The following is a 26490-nucleotide window of genomic DNA, read 5'->3' as shown; positions in this document are numbered from 1 at the left end:
CAATGAAGATAAGTTAATATTCTTTTCCCTAAATACAGCTCTTTATTTACTTACCTAATCTTGTCTACATGATATTTATCATAATACTAAAACATCGGTCTCTAATTCTTTAAAACTATGCAGTTTTTATTTTTAATTTTTTTATTATCAAATCTGCGAGGTTTTGAAATTGTTTCGCAGGTTCAGAATCCGGGAAACTAAGGACTAATGGTTGCCCGTTGTCCGAACTTTCCACCAGTTTGGGATCCAATGGAATTTTACCTGAAAATATAACCTTTGTTTAGAAGTACAGCTACTCTATCAGTATCCTTTTATACATTAATTTGTCTAAACAAGCAAGTCATTGTGATAGATTTGTTTTGTTGAATGATATTTTGAACAACTAGGTATAAATACAATACATTTTTTTAAAATGATTATCCATTAAAACAATCAGAAATTTAATAGAAAAATTAACATCGCATATGTCATGTTCTTTGAGAGAAAAAGATTTACATATTCAACAAGCTGAAAGTGTTGAAAATTAACAAAATCCTAAATAACAGAGGCATGTTATACATATTTATCTCGCATATGAATTTCAAAATGTTTACCTATTACTTGAGAGCCAGAACCAATAACAAGGCTTTCAAGATTTTTATTTCCAAAAACGTGAGTGACAGAACCACAGCTGGAGCAGACAAACCCTGACATATTCTCAACTATACCAAGTACTGGCACGTGTACCTAAACATTTTAAAAAGAATTCAGGCTTATGCTCATTAAAAAGAAATATATACATATATAATATTTAGCCGCTAAAATGTCGGCATAAAATTACCATCAAATGCGTTTTTGAGTTAAAAATAAAGTTGAAGCTCAGATTTTTATTTTTCAAATTTGTTTTCTCTCTACCTAATATAGCATAGGAAAAATCTAACGTTCCCTCCCAACCCCCTAAAAATTTTAATTTTATTTCGAAAGTAGGGGAGGATTATTATTAAGATAATATGTTCCTAAATGTACATACTTGTAGATACTTTACTTACGAGATCAATACAATAATCCTGTTCCACTTTCACATTGTTATTTTAAATTTTCGGTTGCTTCCCAAAATAAGTTTGATGATTTAAAACTCATTTTATATTATCATATTGTGCTTAAGTACCTTGTTAAACATGTCAATTCCCTTAATAGCATCTGCTTGAGCCACTTTCTGTGGCGTTGAAACAATAACAGCTCCTTCAAAAAAATTTATATGAAATTATTAAAGTTTTATCGTATTTTTAGTAAATATCATTCTTATAATACAACCTACAATTACAAAAGTATTAAATTTTCATCTAAAATCATAATTATTATTTAATTTTATAACATATAATTAAATACCTCGCCAAGAAATTTAAGAAACATTTTAGTATCATACATGATTTGATTTCACTTCTTTACTAGCAACATTTTATTTTTTTCCAATTAGAGGCGATTTCGAAAGATTATCCTTATTATAAAATAAATCAACAAATCTTCCAATAATCTTACCAGAAATTTCAATGGTCTGTGCCAGAGAGAGTAGAATATCGCCAGTTCCTGGTGGGGTATCAACCACTAGAAAATCTAAATGACCCCAGTCCGTTTCATTTAGAAGTTTATTAAGGGCTCCCATGACCATTGGGCCTCGCCATACTACCGCATTTTTTGGGTCAACCTAAAATTCAACACTTTATTTATCCTAAAAATCTTTATCTTTTATCAAACGTTTCTATACTAACTGTAATTTTGTTAGTAAAAACTTTTATTCAATCAGTGATCACACAAACTTAGATCTAGAAAACAAATTATGTTTTTGTCCCAAATCATTCTTACATAAAAATGTAGTACTAATAGATCATTTTAACGCCTTTTGTTTGAACGGTCTAAGTCAGGCTCAAATCACCCATCCACCTAGCTAACAGCAACTTAAAGGAAATTATGTTGGTAAATAAATTTTAGAAATGAAACTAACCAAAAATCCAATTGACATGCATTTAATTCCATAGTTGATAAGAGGAATCATTTTATTTTCTGGGGTCAACTCTGGTAATCCACTGTATCACAAATCATTTAACACGAAATACTCCATCAAAAATAAGGTTATAGAAATAGAACAATGAACACTAAAGCGACATTTTATAAAAATACTGCTAAACTGAAGAGTAGACCCATTAACTAAACTTTCATTTTCCACTCTAAGGGGGGGGGGGGGCGTAATGACATTTATTCGTAATCCGTGAGCAAAATGGTCTTAAAATTTAGCTAGACCCTTTAAACTTGGTATATAAGCCTAGTCCTATAGGTATTACATCTAAATGGCAAAAAAATCTAAAATTTTGGATCTACTGCAGTTCACGGTAAAATATTGCTGGTAACGAATATTGCCAAAAATCTATGAATTTTAAACGCTGCTAGCTGCCAAACAACTGAACGTACAGATCATACCCGCACACCATTTAAGCGGTATAAGAAGGCCTACAAATAATCTGGAATAGCCAAGATCCAATGATGCACAGGGAAAGTTTCACTGAAGAAAAAACAAGTAAAATAGGCCTTTTTCGCGCATTTTTCTGCACTGCGAGATAATTATACATTATTGATTTATGGCTATTCCAGATTATTTGTAGGCCTTCTTATGCCGCTTAAAACAAAGTGCGGGCATGATCTTTACGTTCAGCCGTTTGGCAGCTAGCAGCCTTTAAAATTAATAGATTTTTGGCAATATTCGTTACCAGCAATATTTTACCGTGAACTGCAGTAGATCCAAAATTTTTTATTTTAAGGTTAGGTTAGGTAAGAAAAACTCTGCGGAAATGGGGTTTTTAGGCTTTTTTTGGTCTATTTTGATGTGGACACTTAACTTAAATTGTTTTTTCTTAGGGTTTTGACTTAAATACACTGTATCTATTCATATGGACTTTATTTAAGATGATTCAGCAAGTCGGGGACCGACCCCAGGGGGCTAGGTGGGTGGCCCGCAGGGGTTAAGTGCCTTTTTCCCAATACATATGTTGTAATACATCTAATTATAGGTTTTTTAGGTCAAGGAACTCAAATTCAGAGCTAAAATAAGCATTAGACTAATCTGAAGGTAGCCCCAGCCAATATATATCATGTTATATATCAAAATATAGGTTTTTTAGGTTAATAAACTCAAATTCTAAGCGAAAATTAGCATTAGACTAACCTGAAGCTAACCCCCCCCGGGCTAGGTTGGTTTTCTGCAGGGCTTAAGAGCATTTACCTAACCTAAACTAGAAACTTACTTATATTTTAACATGTTTTTTTTATAAACTTTGTCTATTAATGAGGACTTTATTTAAGATAATCCAGCAAGTCGGGAACCGACCCCAGAGGGCTAGGTTGGTGGCCCGCGGGGGTTAAGTGCATTTTTTCAAATATATATCTTGTTATATATCAAAATATAGGTTTTTTAGGTCAAGAAACTTAAATTCTGAGCGAAAATTACCATTAGACTAACCTGAAGCTAACCCCCCCGGGCTAGGTTGGTTTTCTGCAGGGCTTAAGAGCATTTACCTAACCTAACCTAGAAACCTACTTATATTTTTACAGGTTTTTTTCTTGAATAAACTGTGTCTATTAATGAGGACTTTATTTAAAATGATCCAGCAAGTCGAGGACCGACTAATCTGAAGTTAGCCCCAGCGGGCTAGGTCGGTGGCCTGCAGGGGTTAAGTGCATTATTTTCCAAAATACATCTTGTGATATATCAAAATATAGGTTTTTAAGGTCAAGAACTCAAATTCAGAGCTAAAATAAGCATTAGAATAATCTGAAGCTAACCCCAGCAGGCTAGGTGGGTGGCCTGCAGGGGTTAAGTGCATTTTCCCAATATATATGTTGAGAAACAACCAATTATAGGTTTTTTTTAGGTCAAAGAACTCAAATTCAGAGCTGAAATAAGCATTAGACTAATCTGAAGCTAACACCAGCGGGCTAGGTGGGTTGCCAACAGGGCTTAAGTACATTCTACCTAACCTAACCTAAAAACTTACATTTAATATTATTTTTTTTAGGTTTTGTTTCTCAAATAAACAGTCCATTCATGTGGATCTTATTTCAGATGATCAAGCAAGTCGAAGACTGACCCCAGCGGGCTAGGTGGGTGGCCCGTAGGGGTTAAATGCATTTTTTAGAAAAAGTATGTGTTATCATACATCAAATTATAGGTTTTTTAGGTCAAGAAACTCAAATTTACAGCTAATAAAAGGATCAGACTAATCTGAAGCTAGCCCCAGCGGGCTAGGTGGATTGCCTGCAAGTCCTAAGTGCATTTTACCTAACCTAACCTGGAACCTTACTTTTTTTTAGGGTTTTTTCTGGAATAAACTGTGTCTATTTATGAGAACATTATTTAAGATAATCAAGCAAGTTGGGGACCGACCCCAGCAGGCTAGGTGGGTGGCCCGCAGGGGTTAAGTGCATTTTTAAAAAGTATGTGCTGTCATACATAAAATTATAGGTTTTTTAGGTCCAGAAATTCAAATTGAGAGCTAATAATTGAATCAGACTAATCTGAAGCTAGCCCCTGCGGGCTAGGTGGGTTGCCTGCAAGGCTTAAATGCATTTACCAAACCTAACCTAGAATCTTACTTTTTTGAAGTTTTTTTAATTGAATAAACTGTTCATGAGAACATTATTTAAGATGATCTAGCAAGTCGGGGACTGACCCAGGCGGGCTAGGTTTTACTTAGATACACAGTGTTCAGTCCTAAAGCCATCATTTAAAAGATTCTTCATACAGGAGGCTGACCCAAGGAGGTCCCCAACTTTATGGATCATCTAAAAAAATTTTCTCATTCATAGACACAGTTCATTCAAGGAAAAAACCAAAAAATAAGTAAGTTTCTAGGTTAGGTTAGGTAAAATGCACTTAAGCCCTGCAGAAGATCTACCTAGCCCGCGGGGGTTAGCTTCAGGTAAGACTTATGCTTATTTTAGCTCTGAATTTGAGTTTCTTGACCTTAAAATCCTATATTTTGATATATAACAAGATATATATTGGAAAATAATGCATTTAACCCCTGCGGGCCACCATCCTAGCCTAGCTTCAGATGAGTCTTATGCTAATTCTAGCTCTAAATTTGAGTTAACTGACCTAAAAAAACTTATAATTAGATGTATAACAACACATATATTGGGAAAAATGCATTTAACCCCTGCGGGCCACCAACCTAACCTGCTGGGGTCGGTTCCCGACTTGCTGGATTATCTTAAATAAAGTCCTCATTAATAGACAAAGTTTATTCAAGAAAAAACATGTAAAAATATAAGTAAGTGTATAGGTTAGGTTATGTAAATGCTCTTAAGCCCTGCAGAAAACCAACCTAGCCCGGGGGGGTTAGCTTCAGGTTAGTCTAATGTTAATTTTTGCTCAGAATTTGAGTTTCTTGACCTAAAAAACCTATATTTTGATATATAACAAGATATATATTGGAAAAAATGAACTTAACCCCTGCGGGCCACCAACCTAGCCCGCTGGGGCTAGCTTCAGATTAGTCTAATGCTTATTTTAGCTCTGAATTTGAGTTCCTTGACCTAAAAAACCTATAATTAGATGTATCACAACATATGTATTGGGAAAAAGGCACTTAACCCCTGCGGGCCACCCACCTAGCCCCCTGGGGTCGGTCCCCGACTTGCTGAATCATCTCAAATAATGTCCATATGAATAGATACAGTGTATTTAAGTTAAAACCCTAAAAAAAACAATTTAGGGTAAGTTTCCACATCAAAATCGACCAAAAAAAGCCTAAAAACTCCATTCCCGCAGGGTTTTTCTTACCTAACCTAACCTTAAAATAAAAAATTTTGGATTTTTTTGCCATTTAGATGTAATACCTATAGGACTAGGCTTATATACCAAGTTTGAAGGGTCTAGCTAAATTTTAAGACCATTTTGCTCACGGATTACGAATAAATGTCATTACGCCTCCCCCCCCCCCTTTTTAAGAAAGGGAGGGGGCGGATGTGCCACTTTTTGAAACCAAAAGTAAAATGCGTGTGATCTCAGCCCATGAAAGAGTTACGGCTCTAAAATTCGGCACAGCAGTTGTTTTTGTAGAGAACAATATGGAACTGTGAAGAAACGGCGGCGGAACATTTTTTCTCATAAAAATTTCCCTTGTATTTTCACGTGACACTTGTAATATTTCAAACATGTCAATATTAAAGAAAAATTGCAAGTGTAAAATCTTACAAGTGTCAAGTAAAAATATAAGGGAAATTTTTAAGAAAAAAAAGTTTATCTCAGATAATTGAAAATTGTCTATTACGGCGAGAAAAGGTAAAGAAATCTCGGCGGGAAACGGCGGTTTTCGGCGAGAGCGGAAGTTCCATCGCCGTTTCTTCACAGTTCCATATTGTTCTCCACAAATACAACTGCTGTGCCAAATTTTAGAGCTGTAACTCTTTTATGGGCTGAGATCATGCACGTTTTACTTTTGGTTTAAAAAAGTGGCACATCCGCCTCCCCCATTTAATATATCATTCATTTTTCGTTAAATTAAATCAAAGAAACTAAAGAATGGAATATTGCAATCATTATAAAAAGATACATTTAAAAAATAATAGTTTAGTTACAAAAACTATCAAAAACTATTTCTATTTGAATATAAAAATTGTAAATGATTTAGATTAAAACCTAACATTAAACATCGTTGGTAGACTTGGTCCAAAAATATCTGCATCTAAAAATACAATAATGTTTTTTTGATTATATTTACAATGCACTTTTTATAAAATAGCGAAAACAAAAATATAGGTGTCAATAATTGTTAGATTTAAATATCTATAAGTTTCAGATAAAATAAATTGAAGTAACTACCTAACAATGCACTTTTACCAAACAATGGATTAAAAAGGCTATATCAAAAACGCCTATCTCAAAAAAATTTATTATGTGATAATTTTCTCTAAATGTACTGACCCAATATCCCAACCGCTGGATTTGATGAATGCTTAGAAAGAGAAGCTGCAAGGTTCACTGAAACTGTTGACTTACCAACACCACCTTAATATTAACTACTTAAAAACAAAAGTATTAGTTTATTATATAAAAACCAGTGGCGTGCACAGGATTTTGCCAGTGGCACCCGACCATAATCGAGGGGTTATTATTTTTTGGTCTGGGGAGATGAATGAAGTGTGAGACTTAGGGTATAAAAAAAAGATTTCCACCCTCCCTAACTTTGCCAGGGGTTTGGATACACCTCCTTCTATACTCTTCTGCAAAACCAAATATAACGTCTGTTAATATTACCCTAATTCAAGAACAATTAAATAGTGTAATAGCAAAATAACCTTAAACTTATACCTACCTTTTCCAGAAGAGACTAAAATAACATTTTCAACTCCAGCTATAGATTTTCTTTTTGGAAGACCTCGTTTCATTAGTTCTTCTTGTCGTGCCTAAATTATAATATAACATTTTTTAATAATATAATAGTTATTGATCTAACTTATCAGATAAAATGTTTTCATTTTTAGACAAAAAAGTTTCATAATAAATATACCTTTAAAGCAGATGGATCTTTAGGAGATTTTACAGAAAAATTTCGAACATTTCTCCACATAAAATTTACTTGTTTAAACTGTTTCAAGCATTCTCTTTGTATTCCCTTTGAACAGGGTAACATTTTTAAAGATAACATCATTTATTATTAAAAATGATTTCTATTTATTTTAATTGTTAGATTTCTTTCCATCGTATTCAATTCCTTGACAGACTTTGAAGGATTCTTCTTTCCACTTAGTGCAGCACTCAACCAATTTACTAAACAAATTACACTAAAAATCATTATAAATTTCATGTAACCATTTTCAAAGACAATTTAGAATATTTTTCAAGGGTAAACCAAACGGATTCTATTCCCGCATTTTAAATTTAAAAAAATCAATTTAATAAGGTCCTATTACCTTAATTCATAAGCACACTTTACTTCTTGATATTTATTTTTAGCAAGACAAACTTGTATATCACAGGCGTATTTTTGACAAGGGTCTGATTTCAATGGCTTAGGCATTGATTAAAAATATCAGTAACATCTGAAATCAAACATATTTTAAATATCTAATCTAAGAAATCCTATTTTACAACATTTTTTTCAAAATAAAATTTTCGAGACAAAATAATTTTTCATCATCTTATTGTACATTAGTATGATAGTAAGAGGGGAGAAAGTTTTGACACATTTGCGTAACCCGTAAATTTTTTTGAAGAGTTAGAGGTCAACTTTAAACAAAATATGTCTTTTTGGATGTTATTTAGATATTTAATTGAAGTTAAAAGATGCATAGGTAATTTTATTTTTATGTTGAACTCTAACTCTCCAAACAAAATATTTATTATTATTTTTAATTGTCCAGAGACCACCTGGAGGCCTGCAGCTCCTCTAACCTTGGGACTTATCCAACAAATCTTATAACTTGGGAAAATTTATCATATTAAGAATGATTTTAACCTTAATAACCTATCCTCTCAGTCCAAAGATAAAGCCTATACACACGGATACACAAATGTATCAAAACTTCCCCGCCCCCCTCTTGTCATTTATTTGAAAATACTCAATCTGGTAAGTATATTACATATCGTAAATATATATACATACAAATCTTTGCTTTAAATGACAGATTTTTGGCAAATGTAATCTTCCAAATTTATAAAAATCTCCATAAAACATATATTTAACAATAACAAACTAAAATTTTAAGCAATAAACTCCCTAGTAAAATGTATACTAAAACCAGCTGTCCTATATATGGCAAAGTTCGAACTGGATATTCTGTCCAATTAAATAGAATAACATTTTTCTAAACACATATCTTTAGGTAAATACATATCATAAAAATTGATTATGACGTACTATAATTAAATTTTATTATAAAACATCAATGATTAGCGGAATTTCCTGCAATTTTTTCATGTTAATTACAAATGTTGATGTGTTGAAATTCCAATAGCCACATCCTTGTTCGAATGCCGCGGTGCATTTAATAAAAATCAAAATAAACAAAAAAAGGTAAAGTAGTTTAGTCTTAATTTTCCCCTCATATTTTTGAGGTTATGTATGGATTGGAAAAAGTTTTTTTTATTTCAGAAATAACAAAATCACATGGTTAAAAAAATCATTGTATTTTAGGACACTGCTAAACATAAAAATCTCTTCTTTTTGTCCTTATTGAAGAAGCATAAAATGACACAAGAGAAAATGTCCGTCAGCAAAGGAAAGCGGATAGCTTTCTCACATTTGAAGCTGCTGGCTTCGGAAAAAATTGCACAGACAAACTTTTCCTAATAGTAAATCAAAAATGATGATTTACTTAGTCAAAGGATAATGACAAAGGTAGAAAGATGAGAATTTTAAAAAAAAAATCTTTAAATTTGAGAGTTAATTAATTGCAAAAAAAATGTTTACTTGCAAAACATTTTCCTCTATTTAGAGGGGAAAAAATGTAGAGAATTATTATACCACCTTTCTGCCCAAGTAGGCTACAAGCAGACAAAGAATATTCTAGATTTAGAAAAGCCCAAAATAACATCAAAACAAATCCTAAAGGATAATAAAATGAGGAAATATATCAAAATTAAAAACAAGGGAAGTTTGTTGATAATTCTAGAAATTTTGCTGCTTTCTTTGCATTTTCTTGCTCGCTAAAATTAAGACCGTTTTAGCTTCAGCTATACAGTTTTTGATGAAAAATTACCAAATAAGGGTCTATTACCGTTTTTTCAGGGAAGCTATGGCTATGAAACAATGTTACAATAGAGGCTGCGGTAGGGAATATGACCCCAGGTGTTTTTATTTACATACTGTTTTGTATTTTCATCAAACTAGATTTATTTAAATTTCACGACTAAAAAAACGGTCTTTTCAGGGAAAAAGAATACAATCTACTGCATTGTAAATTACAGTTTTATAATCACAATTCAAATTGGTTGGTGCAAAACTTTCGGCACTCTAAATGTATTAAACGAACAAGGATGTTTTCAAACAAGTAGAGTCCATTTTTTTCGACCCTATTATGTTATCTATAGAGGAGGGGCCGGTAATTTTGTTAATCATCATGAATTTAAATTTAAAGTAAATCAGTATAATTTTAAATTGTTTACGGTTTACTTACTGTATGAAATAATTCTCTTTTTTTTCTAGGAATGACAAGGATGAATGTGTTTACCACCCGGGGGCCCCATATTTTCATGATGCGTATAAAGGTATCTATATTATATTATAGATATGATGCTTTGTTGATTATTGACGCGTCTCTTTATCTTTGCGATCATATGATTCCCATAATTACTCAATAATATTAAGCTATTTAATTTTTAACAAGGACAATACCATCCATAAAAGCGAAGCACTAAAACGGTGGGACAAACGGACATTAACACTTATATAGTGTCAGAACTGAATAATCAGAATATAAATGTATTAGAATCGTAGCAAAATTGTAAGTAAATTTGTTGAAAATCAGCTTGATACAGGATAATATTTATGGACATACTTACATTTTTAGGACTTGATTATAGAGTTGCTTTGCTTATAACATTATACTTTGTTGTCCTAGGAATCAACATACCAAAAATCAGATCAATCGGATGATTAAATCACATAAAATTTTTTTGTTAAAAAGTAAAAAATCAACATGTTTAAAATGGACGTACGGACACTCTTGTTATGATTATAGAGTTGCTACGCTTTCTAAATCGTACCTAACTACTAAAGGAACTACCATGCAAAGTTTAAAATCGATAGGACAATTCTAACATGCCTAAATTAACGAAAGCTAGTTCATGACAGACGGACCTACCCTAATTATAAAAAAGCTTTGCTTTTAAAAATAATTAATTGTTATATGTATAGATAAATTAATTTGAACAGTAATTCCTAGGACATGTTAATATAGGTTAACTTACTTAAAACTATTATGTTATAGGCCACGATATGTTTTTAAAGATACTTACTTTTTCTTATCTTTTTTTCGACTAGTTTAATATTATTCATATTAAGGATGGTCTTGTTGTCAGAGCAAAAGCACAGATTTCACCACCTTCCTTAACATGAAGGGTTGTACAGTTGGTAAACATTGTAATGTTAAGCCAATTGAACCAGAAAAAATTACAGGTAAAATTATTTGTTATGTGTAGGTATTTGTTTTTAGGGTTGCTAGAAAAATCCTTATTGAAGAAAGTATACCTAGGTATTTCATTAACTTACATCAATATTAAGAAAAACATTACTTTTTCTCACTTTAAAACAGCTAAGCTTTACAAAATGAGTTGTTGTTCACTGTAAAAGATGATATTACATTTAATCTCTATCCATTTAGACGAATAAATTGAGTAATAAAATAGAATATCTTTGATTAGGGAAATCTTCACATGAAAATAAATGAATATAGCTTTACTATTTTCATGTATGCATGCAGCAGAGTTATATAATCAATAGGTATTTAAAACTTAAAAGCTTTTGTTTTGTTTAGGAAATCTTAACAAAGAGTCGAGCCCGGACGAAGTGGTTGAAGTTCGAGCTCCAATTGCTGAGGCATTACCCCGCCCTCCATATAGTACGCCACTAAAAAGGTTGGTTAGGGGCATGTTAAAATCGTTCTGTAGATTTTAAACTTTCAAAAATATGTATGTTTTATGATACGGGGGGGGGGGGGGGGTTACAATTTAGAAATCGTAGCAACTCTTTCCTAACTAGTAGAAAGTGGCTATGTTATTTCTTCTTTTTCTTTACGCAATTAGGATAATTAGGCACAACACGTAAAAAGCGACGACGCATCTCCACTTTCAAGCCTTCTAATGGATATTTAGTCATTTCAATATTTAAAATTTCCGCCATGTTTGAGATGTTCGTTTGTTTGTCTCTTTTGTATAGCTTCGCTCTTATTGATTCCTTGTTTAATTATTTGTGTATTAACTTTTCAAAGTCTGATAAAATATTATTTTATTTAGGTTAACCCCCAACGTTGCAGCTAGTTTAAAGGACCAGCTTAAACAGTTAGAGACAGTTTCAAATGGCGATGCCACATCTTTAGAAGTAAACCATTTCTTGAGAGATTTAAAATGATTTCCTTTAAGCGTCACTTGCAAGAAGCTTTAACCTTAAAAAATTATGTGTTTTGTAGCTGTCGAGTTTGAGTTTGTTATACTAAGCTTTTAATAAAAGAAATACTTCATAAATGATTTCTAATAGAGTTTAGTGATGGCTTAGCTTGTAATCAGAATAACTATCAAGCAGAGTTAGTATTTATTGATGATAGAAGTGCAATCAAAAGTTGTACTTGTTTTTATATACTCCTATAGATCTCTAGAACTTTGGTCTTCAAAAAGTTCTTTATTTCAGTAATCATTATATAGATAAAACTTGGAGAGAGTTGTAAGAACAATGGATGTAAGAATACCTATCAGGGAGAAGATGTAGATTATAATAATTGTAAACACCATCCTGGTATTCCTGTCTTTCATGAAGGTGAGATGAATATTGAAGAGTAAGTTGATATTTCTTTGTTGTTTTGGCCACAGTATTTCCATGCACAGTGATGAGATACATCAAAAGGATTCAGCTCCTGATATCAGATGCATAATTCAATGTCAAATGGTAGACCTACGCTCCTAACAACAGCTTGCTTGCTTACTCATTATTGCGTATAACCGAAATATGGCAGATGTTATACTTTTATCCAATTTAATGAATAGAACCTAATTGAATGGGGTTATTTATTATAATCAAATCTTCGTGATGCTTTGGGTATAAACGATCCTATTACTGTTAGTAACTGCATTAACCGCTCACCATTACCATCAATTTATGTATGATGTAAAATTGAATACAGAATACATGTATATTGTGACAAGGGAATTTTTGTCAGCAATTTAGATTATGTAGTCCTTAGATATTGGTCAATACGTTCCTCTATGATCAGTGGAGGGATGTGGTAAAGGTATATGTTTGGATGGGGGTTATTATTGTAAAGGAGGTTACATTCCAAGCATCATTTAAATCAAAATCTGCAATTATGGATGGAGAGAGATGACAATTGAAATTAAAATACCTAATCTACTTCCTCCTTTAACCCTTACATTAGCAATTTATCAATAAATAGTAAAGGAAAAATATTTTTTTTTAATTTTCAAGTCTCTCTACCTATGACGCGCGTTTTAAGGTATGAAATATTGGAGTTGCTGTCAACGGAAGACGACAGAATTTCAACAATTTTTGGACCAGGAGGGATGCGATATTGGCACTTGTACCTGGACTAGAGCAGAGGGCAAAGGTACACTTTTTTTTCATCATAAAACTAAATTATTTTTAGTTTTCTATCCATTTTATATTTTTGTTGAGACTATCTACACCTACAGTTAGGATTTAGAAGGTAGTTATTTATCAGGAATAGTTATTTATTCCCTTGAATAAATCTATCTATTCATTCTTCTGTCTAACTTATTATCTATCCATCTTTTTACCTATTCATAAATTTAGAGGGAGTGGTTAACTGTAGATATGACTGGCACCAGACCGCTACCCATGTCACCGTAGCTATTTATGCTAAGAAGTATGATTACAACGTCTCCTATGTAGAAATTAATCCCATCAGGCTCAAAGCTCATATTTACTTTCCACAGGTGAGGTTTTTAATAGCAGCTAAGGCCATCTAAATTATACAGTTTATTAACATGTTCTCTTGTTTGTTGGCTTAAAACTTTAGGCACTTTTATTCCACCTTTTTGGGAAATACAAATAGCAGTGTTCTGTTCACAACTTTCAACAATAATTTTTTTTGAAAGAAAATTTGTTTGTCATAATTAGGGTGTACGTACGTACAGTAAATTCATTTATTATCCAATAAGATCTCAGACTAATTTTGATATGTAATAAGGAATGCCTGCTAATGCAATGATAATGAATTATTACTGACTTTAAAAATGAAAGTGTTATTTTGTCTTATTCTCTTTTTATTTTAAATGATTGACATTTTGACATTTACAATTTATCCTTAAATGAATTTTTAAAATTGTTTCAGGAGAAAGGATCTTTTAACCTTGATATTGAACTGAAAGGTCTAGTCACAGTTGAAGAAGCAACTTGTGGCATGTTTGGTAAGTAAAATAAGTGGGAGAGATGGAGCATTTCTCACAATCTTTTACACTTTTAGTTTTAGCCTATTTATGTGCACTTTAAAATTTCGTTGTAAATTTTAAAAAAAGTCTTTTCTCTCACTTTAGATAATGTTGACTTAAAAATCTTATATAGGAATATTTTAAGTTTGAAAATCTGTCAAAAATTCTTTATTTATTTTAACATTTCAAGCTTTTTAAGTGTACAAAACAATTCTGCTCTAATGGTGTAATACATATCCAGAATTGAATTCCAACAAATATTTTTTGGTAGGTACCAAAGTTGAAGTAAAATTAAAGAAGGGAGAGTCAGTCAGTTGGGCCAAGCTTGAAGTACCTAGGTAAGATAATTACAGAGTGTTTGTTTATGTCGGGTTATGTGACTAGTAACTATCTATAATACAAAGTAGTACGATGTCTGTCTGTCTGTCTGAAGCTTAAGATCTCAGTAAGATTATAAAATAGGTAGGTACAAAAAAATCTAAAAAATGTAAACAAATTTTTAAAAATATCAAAAATTTTTAACAAAATTTTGTTTACATTTATAGAGGAAAAAGCCCCTAGAGGCTAGGGGCGAAGCCGCTAGTGGTTTATATTGTAAATCCTACACTTTTATATAATTTGTTTTAACTTAAATTAAAAATGGGGTGGGGCACCCTCCCCAAAAAAAAATCCTCCCCCCAAAATTTTTTATTTTTTTTTTTCTTCAAAATCTAAAATATTAAATTGGATTATCGAATTCGACTCTCCCCTCCTCAAGTTTTCCTAGAGGCTTCTAGGGGCGTAGCCGCTAGTTGCATATAAAAGGAAAAGACAATGAACGATAACATGATTCTGAATAGTGAAATTCTGTTTTATTTAGCTTTACCTTTGAAAACCAGACGAAAACATTTAAATGCTTACCATCACTGCTAGAAGGTTCTTAGATTGTCTACTCGTGTCTGTTCTTGGTCCATTTTAGTAGGGTTAGCAATCCGAATCCGGGACCCGGAATCCGCTCAATTTTTAATCAATTTTGGAATCCGAATCCGGAATCCGTTTTTTAATAGCGGATTCTGATTCTTAATTGGTAGGCTAAAATTAGCGTCTTGAGTTTTTTCTTTCAACTCCCGCTTTTTGAAGGCAAAGATTATCATCATTATATATAAAATCTTTTAACATCAGGTTCGATTCTCGGAAGTGAATTATAGAGAACACCAAGAACATTAATTTTTAGGACATATGTAGCACTTAATTTTTTTTAAAAATTAAAAAGCCTTTTAAAATATTGCTAGAATCCGGAATCCGAATCCGGAATCCGCCTAAGATAAGAATCCGGAATCCGCCATTTTTTGACGGATTCTTGTATGAATCCGAATCCGGTCCAAAAATTTGACGGATTTCCATCCCTACATTTTAGATCCTTTTTTTATTTTCATTGCTAAATTTCCTCTTTTTATTATGGTTGGTACGTATGTTTGTCTTCATTTCATCTCAAATTGAATTGCAGTAGCATTTGTAGCCAGATTTATACATTTATTACGTAATCAATATAACGAGATCACATCTATATACTTAAAATATTTTAGAGTCATAGAAGAAACAGAGCAAGAGGCGGAAAAAATCGTCGAAGATACAAATTCCAAGGTATCTCCACAACAATTTGAACATGATTGTCCTTGTTACACTACTAATGGCCTTAATAAAAAGTAATTGGTCATGTGAACTTGTGAACAAAACGAAGTTGTGTGGGGTTCGTCGTATTTTCACAGTAGCTTTGAAAGGTTATTTTAGGGTAGGTGAAGTTAGGTTCGGTGATTGCCCCGCAGGGTTAGGTTATTGACCCCACAGGGTTAGAGCCCCCCGCTGGGGCTAGAAATAGGAGAAAAGCTACTGTGAAAAAATGACGGAACCCGCAACTTCGTTTCCTTCACATGACCAAAGTAATTTTTGTATCCTAGATACAATACACATGATCTATTTTAGTATTTACTTACTTCAGGTTGACGCCCTAGACCTGGATGACTTGGACCTCACCCCCACCAGATACCAGCTTAGTGAAGACGCAAAGACTAACAAATATTTATAATATAAATAATATCAGGGATAGAAAGAACTTTGGCTTTTAGATAAAAAATTGATCTTCTATTTTTAATTTCAACTTCCAATTTTGATGATATTTGCCACAATTAATTTTTTTTGTGATGCTAAAACCTTTCTATCCTTGAAGAGAAGCATCTATAATTGTTTTCATATTTGCCATTATTTCTCATTTTAATAAAGTTTTTTAAGAACTTGGATTTTAAAGTTTGAAAATTAAATGGTTGCTTTGTTGTTCATTTTGTTCACTTGACTGGATTGCAAAGCCAAATTTTAATGGCCAGGTTATATGGATTATTCTCAGTATACATACACGAATGATAAAATATGAGAAAATGTAATTTTTCAAATTAACTTCCATTGACCGTAATTTTATAACCTTACTCTTTAATTTTTAGAAAAATATGAATGAAAGCCCTAATTAAGTTTTAACATATATGGTTTTTTTTATGTATACTATCAAAATCTTACCTAGATTTTATCTCACCAAAACACCAAGATCCAATCTTGTCACTACCAGAAATTTGTCTCAAAACAACAACCAGAAATAAACAACCGAATTTAACCAGCGAACAGAGTAGGCTCCGTTCTAGCTTGCCTCCTTCCAATCTTGTCACTACCAGAAATTTGTCTGTCCCTATAGAAGCTTCTAAAAAATACTGAATACTTCCTAAACAAAATAATTTGAAACAAACATCAAAACTAAATTTTTCTCAAATAAGCCTTCAATAAAAATCAAATTATTTTAAAAAACAATAAATTAAAACGTATTTACCCGGAACCAGAAGGCAAACTGAGAAAGAATTAAACATTACAACCCCTTTATATACTTTTGCTAGCCACACAAAATCTAAATTTCGTTTGCGCGGCTGCGCCGCGAACGAAATACCAATTTCAACCAAGACATTTAGCAACCCGAAATAATTGGATGAGGGGACCAAACCGATAACCGTTTTTTCCGTCTCCCTTTTTTGTGTAAAAGGAAAAAATTAAAAACTTTTTGATTAATAATTAAATATTTGAAAATCATTCTGGCAGACACAGAATGCCAGCAAACCTTGCTCGATCATACATCAACAAATTGTAGAGTCTTTTTGAGGAAAGCCTGATACTTAGGTCATATGATCAAATCTCTTCATATTGAAAATTTTTCCTTACACGAAAATGTCGTCTTTATCTAAAGTGTTCAGCGGCATTCTGTATTTAATTGCGCATCATAATATTTTTGTGAAAGGAAAACAATCCCTTTATGTTATTGAAAAGTTTTAGGGAAAAACATCTTTTTTTCTAGCTAGAAGCTACTCTGTAATTCCAAATGTACGTCCGTCTGTTGGAAATGGTATGGGGAAAACGTAAATTTTTCTGCAGCCTGTTATTTAAAATAGATGGCTGATTTTTTTGTGAAGATTTCTTCCTATATTACAAATGAGCATATCCAAGAATCTGTAATTTACTTGTTTTAATAAAAAGATAATGTCCATTAAATTGAAAATGATTTTATAAAAGGATATCAATATACCAAGGAAGGGAACGGATATTTGAACTGTATAATTTACTGATTACGTACAGCAAGCAACGTACATTGTCCAAACTTTTCGGACTTCTAGATTATAAAAACAGAATAAGTAGTTTTATTTATCATAATTGGGAATGTATCAATTTATCCTCTAGATCATTGATTTTACCAAAAAATCAATAAACCTGCCTTTCACAAGATATTTATCGCTCGATACATGCATTTATTACCTTTGGAATGTAAATACCCTCTCTTTAACATTTTATTAATGTATAATTTTTAAAGAAAAAAATGTCAGATTATCGGGAGCAAGACCCAATGAACCCGGAGGGGGCACTGTACAGTGAACCCTGGCTTGTGAATGCGCCGCCCCCTCCCCCACCAGACAGGGGAGAGGCCAGTTTTAGGGCAAAGAAAGAAGGTAAACAAGATAAAAATAACTAAATGAGATACTTCTAACGGTCGAGACTTGTGTTCATTGTAACGTCAGGTCTAATAACCAAGGATGATTAATGGGAACAAATTCTCTTAATCATTCCAAACACCCAGGGTATAAGTAAAAATAAACATTATTACTCTGGTTTAAATCAGTTCTTTTAAGGACCTATGAGTTTGTGTAAACTGATTGAATGTAAAACCTTTCAGTAAAAAATTTAAACCAATCTGAGTTTTTTTCTATATAGATTTTAAAAATCTATATTAAATATTTTAATGTTAATTTAAATATGAAAGGACCAGCAATGTATGTGAGTACTACACTGAAAAGACCCGCAGGACCCGTTAATCCTAGAGACAAGAGAAGTGGTCATGATGCTGGCTCAAGCAGGAAAATTTAAGTTGTAAACCAGATTTTTTCTTAAAGGAATCGTCCAATATTTTTAAATTTTGTAGCTTCTTTCGATACTTAGTCGTAAAATCTTCTAACAATCTGTAAGTTATTTTTTTTTGAGGGGGGTGGGGTATCTTTTTTTTCAATAGTTACTTACAAGTAGAAATGCGCATCTTCTTAATTAATATTATTTTTATTTTTTATAATTTTTTTTATTTAAGGACTAGGTATACCTAATAATTTGAAAGTAATATATTGAAAAATTGCAGACTTTCTCTCAACTTAGCTTCATATGATTATTTAGAAATTATTAACATTAACATTTCCATTACAACATTAAAATTGTGAACAGAGAAGTTCAAGATTTAAGTGAACCTGAATTAAAACGAATGCGCGAAGCGGCCTCACATTTTGGTTATGGGGACACAAATCCGGGGGAACAAATTAGAATTGGCATGGCAACTGAAGGTTTCAGGTGAGAGCAAAGAATATTTGGCTAAGTATAAAACGATACTTTTCTTTTTCTATAAAATGATTTGGTTCCTCTGTTGCTATGTCAGACATGAGACATAAACAGTGAGAGTAGGGGGAATGCCTAGGCCCTAAACAGACAAAGGTCGTATAAGCAAAGGGTTTGTTGTCTGAAGGACGTTTGTCCGTAAAAATCATTTACTTAATTTGTATTTGAATTGCTTCAGGCATACACCAAAGATTGTGACGTAATCCGTCCTCTGTAGATTACCCAGCTTATACTTGCTTCTGAACTTTAATGTCCTTGTTTGTTTAGAAAAATGTATGTTGGAGCCCTCCACATGGCAACTACAGAAAAAACTTTGGTGGATTATTTTTCACAGTGGGGTGAGGTTGCCTCTTGTCAGGTAGAATTTTAATAGATGTTATTTTTAATGTAAATAGACTAAATTTTGTTATCATCTGCAAGCTTCTTCCTTAGCATACAGTTTTTAGTAGATGCCAACTATTTCTTTGAAATATACCTTTGATGTCTTAATAGTAAGAGATAGTAATCTTAAACTGCAAAGAAAAGTAAGCTATCAAAAAAATATGTCATATTTAATGATTTATTTACATTACTTTCAAAATTCAAAACTTGCTATTACTTACAATAAATCAATCATACATCTAACACTTTATCATCTATGCTGACTGATATTATCTCGTTATTGCTATACAAAAAATTTTAATTATTGAAACAAATAACCAACAATAATCTTGACTTCCTGATACTGTATTATTGTTAATTAAGAAATAAATATTTCAGGTTATCCGTGACCAAAGTACTGGAATGACAAAAGGATTTGGATTTGTCACAATGGCTTCGGCTCAAGTCTGTGCTAAAATTCTTTCGCAGGTATTTTTTTTTTGCATAAATGCAGGAATAAAAAGACCATAGATTAACCAAGAAAGGGATGAAAGGTGCAAACATTTCAACAGAATATGGAGAAACTACAGAGAAACTACTGCATAAAAATCACATTTTTTTATTTCAGTCAGTGCATATAGTAGATAATAGAACTATACGAGTAAGTTTAACACAAACCTCAAAGAATGATTACAAACCAAAGAATCCTAAAAATTACGAAGAAACTATTGAGCTAATTCACGAGGTAGGTTTTCTTATTTTATTTCGTGTAATAAAATTAATAGTATTTCATTTTCTGATTGAAAATAATGATTGAATCAAAATTGATCTGCTTTAGAAGTTACTTAGATGTCTCGTATTAAGTTTTAATAATGCCTTACAATGGTTCTTTATTATCAAAACTTTCTTTCTGAAAGGTAATTGAAAGTTTATCTTTGCATATAATTTGCATTTTTTAAAGTAAAAATGTTTTTAATCTATTTTTTATAACAAAAAAACTATTCGAAGATATGAAAATATATTTCGATATTAGCAATTTTCAATTTTCATTGTAGAAGACTAGAAGTGAAACAAGCCATATTAACTTGGTGCAATTTGCATGCAGTGTTCTTAAACTTTGGGCTTCATATTTAAAATCGTCGAAAACAACATTTTGTTGCTTAGGTTGGAAAGATTGATGTACGCGAAGGCAAAATCTATGTGGGACAACTTCCAGATAATGTTTCTCCAAATATTTTAGGTATTTTTATTCAAATATTTGGATCACGTAAAGCAGAGTGTGCCAAACGCAACAATTAAAGCAAAGCATGCCAATATTTTGTCATGTAAAGCAGAGTATGCTAATTTTTCAATAAGTAATGCAGAGTATGCCAATATTAAACAAAGCAGCATGACAAAAACATAATTACTAAAATGAATTTTTCTTTTAATATCAAACAATTTTTGACAAGTTTATAATTTAAAATTGTTTCAGCTGATCATTTTTCTCAATATGGAATTGTGAATACATCCAATGTTAGCAGAGCAGTTCATAATACAATGAAGAAAAATTTTGGTTTTGTCAATTTTAAGGTAGAATTTATTCTTTTATATAACGTTATAAGTAGGTTTTTGTTTATCTGTTGAATTAACGCTAACCGTTGAATCAATTAAGTTCTCCATCTTAGGAGAACTCTTCACAGGTCTTAAGAAGGTTTTAGGCTATTTTTTATTTCATCTGTCCCCCTTTATAAACAAAGCTACTAGAGGGTTCAGCTGTTAGTCCATTGGAAAAGTCGTAAATAAAAAAAGAAGTTCAAATCGGTGACCTGTAAATCATTACTATGCTCTAGTTTTTCAGACAAAGGTCGTGCATTTAAAAGGACTGTTCGCTTAACATTTCGTCATAAAACTCTAAAAAGCATACATTACAGAATTAGGAATGGCTACTAAATCCTTAATCCACTTTTACACTTTTTAGGAAACAATGGCAGTTAAGCGTGTGTTACAGAATCCAAAACATTTTGTTAATCAAAGACACGTGGACGTTACTCTATCAAAGGTATTAAAAATTTAAAAGTAGAGGCATAAATTAAGACATTATTGAATGAAGTAAATACAGACGGTTATTAAGCCAACTTATTTTTTCTTCAGTTTGGTATGGAGACCCTGTTATCAGATTCAATAGTGTGGCTCTGGGGCTTGGATTGGTCAATTAACAGTGAAGATATTCAGAAACATTTTGCACAGGTATTGTCTTAATTTATAGCTCAGCTGATCTTTAACATTTGTCCAAATATCTAAAATCTTTTTACACTATGCCCCGAAAACATCTCAAGAAATGTTATGTATACTCTACCACTTACTGCTTAAATGGATCACACAACCTTCAAATCCTTATTTTCATTTTTAAGTAGGGATGGCAATCCGTCAAATTTTTGGACCGGATTCGGATTCTTGCAAGAATCCGTCCAAAAATAGGCTGATTCCCGCGGATTCCGGATTCTTATTTTTGGCGGATTCCGGATTTGGATTCCGGATTCTAGCAATATTTTAAAAGGCTTTTCTTTAAATTAAAAAATTTAAGTGCTACATATGTCCTAAAAATTAATGTTCTCTGTGTTCTCTATAATTCACTTCCGAGAATCGAACCAGATTTTAAAAGATCCGAATCCGCTATTAAAAAACGGATTCCAGATTCGGATTCGGATTGCCAACCCTATTTTTAAGACATGAGGGGGAGCAAAACCTGTGTGGATTTTTAACCCTTTTTGAGTTTCCTAACTCATACTTAACCAAATTGAAATCATCTATAAGACAATTATTTACAAATTAAGAAACAATATATATTTGAGGGGGGGGGGGGATGGGCGAGGGTTGCTAATGGAAGAAATAGCTTATTTATTTTTTAACTTATTTTTTAAAATTTAGTATGGAGCTGTTTATCATGCCATGCACATCCACAACCCTGTTAATGGGGAGAAGCGAGGCTACGGATTCGTAGATTTTGTCGATGAACAGTCAACCAAGAAAGCTCTAGGTGAGGATAAAAATTATAGCATAATTTTTAGAGAGGGATGGTTGGAACTCCTAAGTATAGTAACACTCAATTTCCCCCCAAATAATCATCAGTACTTTAATAATACATTATTAGCATTTGATTAGAACGTCAAATAATTTTAAAATACAGGCTTGATTTTAGAGTGCTAAAAGTATATCTTTTATCAGATATAAACATAAATTACCGAACTATTTTGTAGGTATTTTTTTCTTTTTGATATATCAAATTAATTTTATTTTACTAGGAGCTGCCCAAGCCATGAGAAATAAGTTTGAAATCAAGGGACAGCGCGGACATTTCGGAAAATTCTTGCCATCCAAAATTAAAAGAGATCTCATGTATATTGAAGACAGGTTTGTTTTAATAGTGCAACTACTCTATATCTACAATACATCCATGTATGTGTCTTAAGCCAAAGTTTCTTAGTGTTTGGACCTTAGTAGTGATGGAGTAGGATGAGCCAATACATCCATCCGACTAGACTGTCCTGTCTTTCACATGTACTTGGAATAACACTGTCTACCTGTCCAAAGTCAAACATATCCACTCACCCACTAACATTAATAGCAATACACATTTCCTAGTACTCACTGCATTGTAGTTTACTGTTCATTTTATTAGAATTTTGTTTAGCTTGTTATTGATCAAGAGCTCTTTAAAAAAGAGAAATGTATTTTATAAAATGAATATTTGATATTTTTAAGGTTTGGAAACCTTTTACTGAAAGAAATGTACAACAAAATTCCAGAATCAGGTGAATTTTCAATGCTTATAGAAATTCAAACATTTATTTACATTTTAAAGGGTGAGCAAAAAAAATGCGTAGATTTTTAAAATTCAAATTGCGTAGCTTGTGTTAATAGTAGAAAAATGTTACGCATACCATTAGAACCGATAAGAAGTCTATTTTTGGGAAATATAAGAACTATTCCTCTGCTACGTATAGTTAGGGAGCTACATGTTAAAATGTCCCAACTGACTTAAAACTTGACTTACGAGTAAATTTTGGGACATTTACCACCTAGCACCTAGATTGTTTGTAGCACAGGAACCGTTCTTATATTTCAAAAAAATACAGTTCATAGCGGTTCTAACGGTATGCGTAACATTTTTCTACCATTAACACAAGACGCGCAATTTGAATTTTAAAAATGTACGCACGTCTTTTTGCAAGAATTATTGTCTAATATTTACTAATATACTCGCAAGTCAAGTTTTAAGTCAATTGGGACATTTCAACACGTAGCTCCCTAATTATACGTAGCAAAGGAATCGTTCTTATATTTCCAAAAAAAAAACTTCTTATCGGTTCTAATGGTATGCGTAACATTTTTCTACTATGAACACAAGCCGCGCAATTTGAATTTTAAAAATCTACGCATTTTTTTGCTCACCCTTTATCTTCCATCTTCTAACACGGAAATATATGGTATCTTAAAATGTGACACCTGCCATACTTGAAATTTGTTGAGTTGAAGTTAAAATAACTTAAGCTGTCCAAAACGAATATACAAATGTACCTTGTCTACTATTATTAGTAGGGATGACAATCCGTCAAATTTTTGGACCGGATTCGGATTCTTACAAGAATCCGTCCAAAAAATGGCGGATTCTCGCGGATTCCGGATTCGTATTCCGGATTCTATCAATATTTTAGAAGGCTTTTTTTTTAAATTAAAAAATTTAAGTGCTACATATGGCCTAAAAATTAATGTTCTTTGTGTTCTCTATAATTCACTTCCAAGAATCGAACCAGATTTTAAAAGATATTATATAAATATAATGATGATAATTTTTGCCTTCAAAAAGGGGGAGTTGAAAGAAAAAACTCGAGACGCTAATTTCAGCCTACCAATTAAGAATCCGAATCCGCTATTAAAAAACGGATTCCGGATTCGGATTCCAAAATTGGCCAAAACTGGGTGGATTCCGGATTCGGATACGGTTTGCCAACCCTAATTTTAAATAGGTTAAATCCCGAAAATTACTTGGAATAAATCAATCAAAATGTCCAAAACATAAAAATTCGATGGTTAGGTAAACATTATTAAATACATAATAAAAAAATCTAAATAGATACACAGCAGCAAATAAATTTAAAGTCTATAATGTAATTATTAGAGTGAAGTATAGGGATTGTTACACAAAATTACCACGGCCCTTTGAGTTTAACCTGGACCCCTGGATTGGTCATAACGTGCCACAGTCACCCGAGCGAAGCGTTATCCCTTCTGTAGATTGCATTTGGGGTTGAAACGTTTATATTTTAAACTTAATGAACAAACTAATCAAATTTCAATAAAAGTGACCAAAGTTATTAAGCCCTGAATAAGAAAACGTTACTACGAAGCTTTGGGGACTAGTGTAAATAAACAGCCCAAATTCCCCTCCCTCCCTGGTAATGATTACACTTCTCTCTTTGTTCAAGGAACATGGGGAGGTGGTAAAGACCACAATGACAGTGTGAAAGGTGGCAAAGGCCGGACAATAACGTGTAAATTGCCGAAGCAAATGTTGCCAGTTGTTGTGGGAGAAGATGGAAAAGTTGCTGCCGACATTGCAAGGTTTGTTTTCATAATTATGAATTGTGGACAACTATGTCCACCATTCCAGTATAATTCTTCCTATAATATTAGATCCTTTGTGCAAATCTATTATACTTTTCAGGAATGCTTTTAAATTTCTTTGAGTTGATTAAGCTATTTCATAATACTCTCTCCCCTACTTCAAAGGGCTAGGCGTAGAGTAACTAGTTCAAGTTCGCATAATTTTTAAATTTTGATTCTTTTATTATATTAAATTTTTTATGTTCACCAAGTTAACTCAAATAAATATTTCATCATTCATTTTATAGGGACAGTAAGACAAAGATCACATTGATCAAAGGAGCACCGCAAGACCAAACCTGCATGTTTCATATTTATGGAACTGATGAGAACTGTAAAACAGCACAATATATCATGAAAATTAAGATTAAGGTACAAGATTTCCTTTTAGTAACGAAGCTACTCTATTAAATTCTTCTGTTCTGTTCGTCAGTCAGTCAGTCCGTGACGTTCCGTGCGCAATGCGCATCTAGTCTATATATTGTTTTATCCGTCTGTCTGTTGGTCATGCTTCAAAAGACATTATTAAGCAGCAAAATTACTCTAAAACTTGGATATATTTCTATATTGTGTGTTCTTCCAAATAAGGAAATATATTTTATAAGAATCTAAATAAAATTTCAAGTGGCTGTTATTGTAATAATAACAGTTCAAAGTTTAAATTAATAGGATAATTCTATCATCTTTTTCTTCAGGAACGAATGCAGAAAGGAAACGAGCCAAAACACGCCAGATAAATCAAACAAACAAATATTTTTTCTCTCAATATTCATCCTTTTTGTAATTTATGTACAAAGAAAGCACTAGGTATGTGATAAGTTCTTTGATTATTTTTCAAATAAGTTGAAAATGTTTGGTAAATTGGAAACAGATAAATATTGTTGCTTTACAATGGAATAATTACCTTATTCTGCCTGAAAAAGTTTTTCAACAAACTTGGGAATCTTAATTAAATTCTCATTGAATTATACCTAGGTCGTACCTTGACAGTATTTTAAATGTTAAGAAATACTACATTCTCATTAATTAAGGATTTAGGTAGAAATTTAGGTTTTTTTATTTTGGTTAAATATAAAACTGTTCTATAATAATATTCTATGGATAGGATATAGGAATAAGATAATGAACGATAGATTAATCTTCCCAACAATTGAAAACGACTATATTTTGTCTTTGGTAGATAAAACGCTTGCAAGTTGTTTAAAATTATATTTTCCTTTCTCCCCAACAAATGTTGGCTTCCAATTATGGAAATTTTATGTTTTGGAGGAAGATTTATTTATCGTTGATTGTCTCGACCCTCCATGTTTATATTGCCAAGGTTATTGTGCATTTTAAATTTTTAAGTGTTTATTTCATTTATTTTTGTTATCTCCTTCCTTACCTCA

At 32.1% G+C, this 26490-nt stretch overlaps 3 protein-coding genes across 3 annotated transcripts; 2 read left to right on the top strand and 1 right to left on the bottom strand.

The window, feature by feature from the left end:
* Positions 1-22: 22 nt before the first annotated feature.
* Nubpl (NUBP iron-sulfur cluster assembly factor, mitochondrial) lies at positions 23-8987 on the bottom strand. The gene is made up of 10 exons (XM_080161163.1): positions 7948-8987; positions 7545-7804; positions 7350-7440; positions 6959-7042; positions 6674-6719; positions 1982-2063; positions 1519-1684; positions 1148-1221; positions 594-726; positions 23-261 (listed from the first exon to the last, which is right to left on the bottom strand). The coding sequence occupies exons 2-10, from the start codon at positions 7683-7685 to the stop codon at positions 116-118; spliced, it is 963 nt and encodes a 320-aa protein (XP_080017289.1). The 5' UTR covers positions 7686-7804; positions 7948-8987; the 3' UTR covers positions 23-115.
* A 578-nt stretch (positions 8988-9565) lies between these two features.
* mora (cysteine and histidine rich domain containing protein) lies at positions 9566-16431 on the top strand. The gene is made up of 12 exons (XM_080161161.1): positions 9566-9824; positions 10182-10243; positions 11040-11153; positions 11512-11611; positions 11990-12074; positions 12395-12506; positions 13201-13311; positions 13518-13660; positions 14059-14134; positions 14427-14493; positions 15721-15778; positions 16134-16431. The coding sequence occupies exons 1-12, from the start codon at positions 9724-9726 to the stop codon at positions 16218-16220; spliced, it is 1116 nt and encodes a 371-aa protein (XP_080017287.1). The 5' UTR covers positions 9566-9723; the 3' UTR covers positions 16221-16431.
* Positions 16432-18008: 1577 nt separating this feature from the next.
* LOC145319197 (uncharacterized) lies at positions 18009-25909 on the top strand. The gene is made up of 16 exons (XM_080161159.1): positions 18009-18168; positions 18480-18573; positions 18929-19051; positions 19364-19454; positions 19856-19945; positions 20085-20201; positions 20621-20696; positions 20931-21028; positions 21417-21497; positions 21590-21685; positions 22367-22475; positions 22741-22849; positions 23201-23250; positions 24925-25060; positions 25351-25474; positions 25798-25909. Exons 1-16 carry the CDS (start codon positions 18039-18041, stop codon positions 25837-25839), a joined length of 1566 nt encoding a protein of 521 aa, XP_080017285.1. The 5' UTR covers positions 18009-18038; the 3' UTR covers positions 25840-25909.
* The last annotated feature ends 581 nt before the right edge of the window (positions 25910-26490 follow it).

Source organism: Acartia tonsa, chromosome 5, assembly GCF_053477335.1.
Source record: "Acartia tonsa isolate MP-2025a chromosome 5, ASM5347733v1, whole genome shotgun sequence".
NCBI classification, from domain to species: Eukaryota; Metazoa; Arthropoda; class Copepoda; order Calanoida; family Acartiidae; genus Acartia; species Acartia tonsa.
This window is presented reverse-complemented; position numbering and strand designations above follow the sequence as displayed.